This window comes from Staurois parvus, unplaced genomic scaffold (assembly GCF_062004578.1).
Source record: "Staurois parvus isolate SC_StPar_1 unplaced genomic scaffold, SC_StPar_1.0 ptg000470l, whole genome shotgun sequence".
Lineage (NCBI taxonomy): Eukaryota > Metazoa > Chordata > Amphibia > Anura > Ranidae > Staurois > Staurois parvus.
In genome coordinates this window covers 37501-44217 of record NW_028318266.1, presented here as the reverse complement: position 1 = coordinate 44217, position 6717 = coordinate 37501, and the positions used below count along the sequence as shown (strand labels likewise).

Genomic DNA, 6717 nt, shown 5'->3' with positions numbered 1-6717 from the left:
GTGTTTATGTGTATTGGCTTGGTGGGGGGTGTCTCCAGCAGCCCTCCCTCCTGATGGGACTGTCTGTTGGTGTGTCTCTTGTTACTAAATGTAGATTGTCCTGCCCTGTGTCATTATGCAGGGGGGGGGTTGTTCCCTTGAGGGTATATATCTTGTATCTGTGTTAAAATAAACTAGTCTACCTCCTGGTTTACTTCAAGACTGGTGTCGTCTAGTCTTGTATGGTCAGCTGTGGTGTCTGTTGTTGGCTTTCGGATGGGGAAGCGGTATACTAACGGAAGTACCCAAGCTCATCATGTAAAAAACGGCACACAGCACACTATGTGGTAACTCACATGATCAGAACAGCACCAGATGCACAGCTCCTGATGTACACAGGAGGGTGTTGTTTGCCACACTGACTTGTGAAGGTCAGTGCACACTGTGACTGTCGTGCAGCCTTGTGCTGAGGTGCTTTACTCTGTGCTTATATCTTTCCTTTACATGTACACTGGCATATTGCAGAAATAATTCTGATGAGTACCCGAAACTTAGAATTTATGTTAACCTTTTGATCCCCCCAGATGTTAACCCCTTCCTGCCCAATGCCATTAGTACAGTATCAGTGCTTTTTATTAGCACTGATCACCAGGGGCGGACTGATCATTTGGAAACTCGGGCACTGCCCGAGGGCCCTGGGTCAGTAAGGGGCCCCATGAGATGCCCCTGGTACCTTTTTTATATGCTTTTTTGAGTTTGGGCGAGGACACAGGGGCCCCATGATCCCCTATTGCCCGGGGGCCCCATGAGTTGTCAGTCCACCCCTGCTGATCACTGTATTGGTGTCACTGGGGATGTCAGTGACAGTTAGTTAGTTCCCCCCCAGTGTCAGAATGCAAGCTGCAGTCCCGCTATAAGTCGCTGATCACCGCCATTACTGTGGTATAAAAACAAAATTCCAGTATATATACCGCCATTTGTAGACGCTATAACTTTCACGTAAACAAATTAATTTACACGTACACAAGCTTAGATGGACATGAAGTCCTCTCAAACGACCCCCAGCAATCCTTCCCAAGGAAATTGGAGGAGGGATGAAACACGTTGACGTAATTTCCGATCCATGACGTGTGACGTCACGTCTGGTGAGTGGAACGCGTTCCATGGCCATATTTGATGTGGCAAGATAGACATTTCTCTCCAGTTCATCTCTCTCCATGCTACTATGATCATTGTATTATATCATTGTATTGTGTCTCCTTCCTTGTTTCTCTGTTATCTGCATGAATCAGTTGTGACAAGTTTTCCTAACACCAAGAGGTAAAAAGGTGATGGGGATGGGAGCTCCAAGCACACAGCCTGTGATTGACAGTGTGTGTGTGTTGTTTGTGTGTGTGTGTGTGTGTGTAGGGGGGGGGTCCCTTCCCTCCAGTCAGCTCCCAGAGCTCTCCTCACTGATGTAACTTCATCTCCCCACCCCTACAAAGGCTGCTACAAATAAACAGGTACAACTTATGAAGAAGGATTTGTTTAATCTCGGTGTATCACTTAAGGCCAGTCACTGAGGAGGGGGGCTTCCCTCCAGTCAGCTGTCGTCACTGATGTAACTTCAGCTCCCCACCCCCTGCTTTTCAGAGCTAAGAGATCCCGTGTAAATTCTGCACTTTTAATGAATGTAGGGGAAAGGCAGCTACAAATAAATAGGTACAACTTATGAAGAAGGATTTGTTTAATCTCGGTGTATCACTTAAGGCCAGTCACTGAGGAGGGGGGCTTCCCTCCAGTCAGCTGTCGTCACTGATGTAACTTCAGCTCCCCACCCCCTGCTTTTCAGAGCTAAGAGATCCCGTGTAAATTCTGCACTTTTAATGAATGTAGGGGAAAGGCAGCTACAAATAAATAGGTACAACTTATGAAGAAGGATTTGTTTAATCTCGGTGTATCACTTAAGGCCAGTCACTGAGGAGGGGGGCTTCCCTCCAGTCAGCTGTCGTCACTGATGTAACTTCAGCTCCCCACCCCCTGCTTTTCAGAGCTAAGAGATCCCGTGTAAATTCTGCACTTTTAATGAATGTAGGGGAAAGGCAGCTACAAATAAATAGGTACAACTTATGAAGAAGGATTTGTTTAATCTCTGTGTATCACTTGAGGCCAGTCTCTGGATTTACAACAATTTTAAGCACCTTTCAACCAAAGCTTAGTTGTACAATCAAACTGTAATATTCACAGTCAGCTTCAGAACCAAAACTTCTGTTTAGCAGCCAGGGGCCCAATAAACGCAACAGTCAGAGGCTACTTACATGTTCATCAAAATTGGAGTATTTGTCAGTTTCTGCTTTAAACATTTCACTGGGGCAGATCTTCATCTTGGAAAGTTTTGCAGCCTGCAGAAACACATTGTGAAATGAAGAAAGAAATTGACACCCACACTACCAGGAACTGTCTGCAGCCTCAACAGTGTATGGTAATAGTGAAGGGAACAGCAGAGGAGATCAGACTGCCTGCCACTGTTTTCTTGCTCCAAGCAGATATAAAAGACGCACATTAATAAAGTTCTGTAATTATAAATACATCATTAAAACAGAACTATAAGCAAAACTTTTTTTTTTTTTGTTAAATTTAAATTTTGGATAGAAGAATGGAGGGTTATAACTCGTCAGATTTATTTTTCGCCATCTGTGTCCCATTGGGGAGATTTCCTTTCATTTCCTGTCCCATCAACAAAAGAGGAAGTGAGAGGAAATCACTGCAAATTAAGGGAATTCCTTAACCACTTGCCATCCGGCCGCTGTATATAAACGGCCGGCCAGTGGCAGTCCAGGGGTGGGTTGCCGTTCATAAAACGGCGCACGCATTTTCAAGCTGTGCGCACTCCCTGGGAGTGCGCAGCACCGCGATCCGGTGCTCGCTGTGTCCTCCAGACACAGTGGAACACCGATCGTTGTACAGGACCTATATGCGAGGTCCCGATCATGTGATCCCTGATTGGCCAATCAGAGATCACATGAATAGTAGTAAGCAAGATGTCACTTCTGACATTGCTTACTACTAGCGAAATCTGTGAATGATCACAGAGGTCACATGGTACAAGGCTATTCACAACAGCCTTGTGCCATGTGACAAGCTGTGACCAATCACAGCTCTCACAGTATTTCTCAATGGCTGCAAGAATGCAGCAAGAGAGAAGGAGAAATTATTGCTTTTATAGCCTTTATGGGTGTAAGAGGAATCAGTGTAAAAAAAAAAAAAAATCTTCCTCACCCCCCACAAGTAGTACAGTGTCACTATGGTGACACTGTACTGCTAGGGTGACAGTATATTAAAAAAATTAAACAAATAATAAAAAAATAAATAAAAATGTAAAAAATGTTTTTTAAAAATTATAATTTTTGGTTATAAACTAATTTGGGTCTTTTTTTTTTTTTCTAAAAAGATAACTGAATACATTTTTGAAGAAGGATCATTTGCAAAATTTAATAAGAAAAACATTTTTTTTTCAAAATGTTTGGACTTTTTAATTTATATAGCAAAAAATAAAATAAAAATCCCAGTGGTAAATAAATACCACCAAAATAAAGTTTTATCTGTCTCGAAAAAATGCTAAACAATTAATACGGGTACAGTGTTGCATGACCGCGCAATTGTCATCAAAGTGTGACAGCGCTGACAGCAGAAAATTGTCCTGGACAGGAAGGGGGTGTAAGTGTCCGGACTTGAAGTGGTTAAGAGGAGTTTGACAGGCAATGAAGAGGCGATAGGTGACCTCCTCGCTGCCCGATTTAACTCCACAATTTCTGCTGTATTTAACCCTATAATTGCCAAAAGGGACCTGCTGTTTTAAGTTTTGCCACACTGTGAAGTGCAGCGTTGTGGTCGCGGCACGTGTACAGCCATGAGCACGAACATGAGTTAATGTTTGTCAGGGCAGTCAGGGGGCGGTAAAAATTATGGCTCAGCTGCCTGGTTTTACTGCCACCCCCTCTGCTGCACGTGTGAATGAAGCCTAAGCCACTGAAATAAAGTGAAGAATGGCTTTTAAATGATATACAGCGGAGCTTTTCTGAAAACTGATACTGTATATTGAGACATTCCAGAAATGTATTCATGCAGACTCACCTCTTGTTCCTGCTTTTTCCTAGCAGCCTCCTCCTTCTTCCTTTTCTTCTCTTCTTCTGCCTGCAAATGTATATGATGTGAAAATGTATTCAGAGCATGACTAGTCTTGTTTATTAAAGGAGTTCTGACAGGCTGAGAACACTTGGGGTTTTACCTGACAAGTGTCACGATATTGCCGAGAGTAAATAGCAAGCCTTGGCAAGAGACAATTGTGAGTATTGTGGCCTTTAAATGCCAACTCCACCTAAATTGACATTTCAGTTCTGGATTAACCTCTTCACACCGGCACCTCCCGGCCCTTTAAGAGTTTCAGAAGCCGCGGGGCGGGTTTTTAGGGTCATGTGACCGCCATGATTTTCCTTCACATGATCGGAAAAGGTCCCGATCGAAAGGGGAGATCGGGACCTTTCCGTGAGTCATGGACATATTTGCTGGGAGCACGCAGGGCACGCGCTCTCAGCACATATGTATATTTTAATTGCACATAAATATGCGGCCGCTCTGCATCAAGGCTCAGTGTGTGTGTGTATATATATATATATATATATATATATATATACACACACACATACATACACGATGGCCAGTGGGTCCTGGGACCCGACAATCATTGGAGATAGTGACAAAAGAGAATGGGCGGACTGACCATTTGAAAACTCAGGCACTGCCCGAGGGCCCAGGGTCAGTAGGGGGCCCCATGAGATGCCCCTGGTACCTTTTTCATAGGCTTTTTTGAGTTTGGGCAAGGACACAGGGGCCCCATGATCCCTTATTGCCCGGTGGCCCCATGAGTAGTCAGTCCGCCCCTGCAAGAGAGAGATCTGTGTTGGTAAACTACACAAATCTCTAATGACAGCAGGGAAGCAGCATTTTTTGTGTCCCTGCCACATCCCCTAGTAAAAGAGTACAGAGTACACACATCACATATAGTTAAGTACACATTTAACCCTTTGATTGCCCCTGATGTTAACCCCCTTCCTGCCCAGTGTCATTAGTACAGTGTCTGCATTTTATTAGCACTGATCACTGTATTAGTGTCAATAGTTATGTGAGTGTCAGAATGCCCACCGTACTATCACAGTCCTGCCATAAGTCGCTGATTGCCAATATATATATATATATATATATATATATATATATATATATATACACACACACACACATACACATATACAGAGAGAGGGAAGATGTCCAGTATATATAGCATCATTTGTACACGCTATCGTTTTATTGTATTTTATTTACCAAAGACATGTAGCAGAATACATTTTGGCCTAAATTTAAGAAATGTTTAGCGTGACCAGTCATATTTTCATCATCAATGTCAAATTTTTTTTTATTGGATACGTTTCATTGCAAAAAGTAAAAAATAATTTGTTTCAAAATTTTCAGTCTTTTTACATTTATAGCACAAAAAATAAGAAACCCAGTGGTGATTAAATACACCAAAAGAAAGCTCTATTTGTGTGAAAAACTGATAAAAATTTAATTTGGGTACAGTGTTGCATGACCGTGCCATTGTCAGTTAAAGTAGCGCAGTGACCTATATAAAAAAAAAAAAAAAAATGGCCTAGATATGAAGGTATGTCAATCTTCCAGACAGCAAGTGGTTAAAAATGAATGAAATCCTGTTTTTGGTTTGTGTTGCTCACATGCAGAGTAGGTCTGTAAATATTGCACAGGACTAGAGGCAGCAGAGCACCACCTGCTGGTGGTCACTCTAAAAACAGCCTGATGGAATCAACGTACCACTAGAAGTAGTTTCGAGGAACTGTCCCAGTATTCTCCAGGTGTGATTCTTATAGGCAATAGCGACATTGTTGTTCATGGTCGTAATTGACACAGCTTGTGTGCATCTTCGTTTTGCATAATTATTACTATTTACATTTATATACAAGCTGCACTTTAGGGTAATTCACACACTAAAAGCATACAAAAAAAAAAATTATATATACTGTGTGTGTATGTATATATATATATATATATATACAGTTGCAAGAAAAAGTATGTGAACCCCTTGAGATTACGCGGAGTTTTGCATGAATTGGGCATAAAATGTGCTCTGAACGTCATCTAAGTCACAACAATAGAAGAACACAGTCTGCTGAACATACAGTTGTGACCAAAATTATTCAACCCCCAATGCTGTAAAGGGGTTTAGGGACTATAGTGTACATTTGGAATTGTATTCAGAATCAAATCCTACAAGGACGTTGTAACTACCCAAATGCAACTAAAATGACATCAATTGTTTATGTAATACAGTAGTAAATGGTTCTTATGTGGTTTCTTCATTGCCACAATTATTCAACCCCTTAAAGACTACCACTCTGAAGAACAGAGGTTCATACAGGTGCTTTCCATCAGGTATTGAAAACACCTGTGGATGTCACCGAGCAGCAATCAAGCATAATAAGCACCAATTAGGCAGCTTTAAAATGACTGTGATACTCAGCTCCTTCTAGACATTTACTGGTGTGGTTACAAACATGGTGAAGGCAAGAGAATGGTCCAGGAAGACAAGAGAAGAGGTGATTTCTCTTCACAGGAAGGGCAATGGCTATAAGAAGATTGCAAAGATGTTAAACATACCAAGAGACACCTTAGGAAGCATCATTCGCA

The 6717-nt window shown here is 42.0% G+C and overlaps 1 protein-coding gene across 2 annotated transcripts in view; it reads right to left on the bottom strand.

Annotated features, from left to right (window-relative positions):
• Positions 1-2088: 2088 nt before the first annotated feature.
• The window catches only part of LOC149452468 (cysteine--tRNA ligase, cytoplasmic-like), a 38717-nt gene continuing 34088 nt past the window's right edge, over positions 2089-6717 (bottom strand). The window contains exons 10-12 of one of the 2 annotated variants that reach the window (XM_089689333.1): positions 4546-4550; positions 4096-4155; positions 2089-2363 (exon numbers count right to left, since the gene is read on the bottom strand). In XM_089689333.1, coding sequence (XP_089545459.1) covers positions 2265-2363; positions 4096-4155; positions 4546-4550 — 164 coding nt within the window. In that variant the 3' untranslated portion in view covers positions 2089-2264. The remainder of the gene's footprint in view (positions 2364-4095; positions 4156-4545; positions 4551-6717) is intronic. The other variant, XM_089689332.1, reaches the window with a different exon arrangement.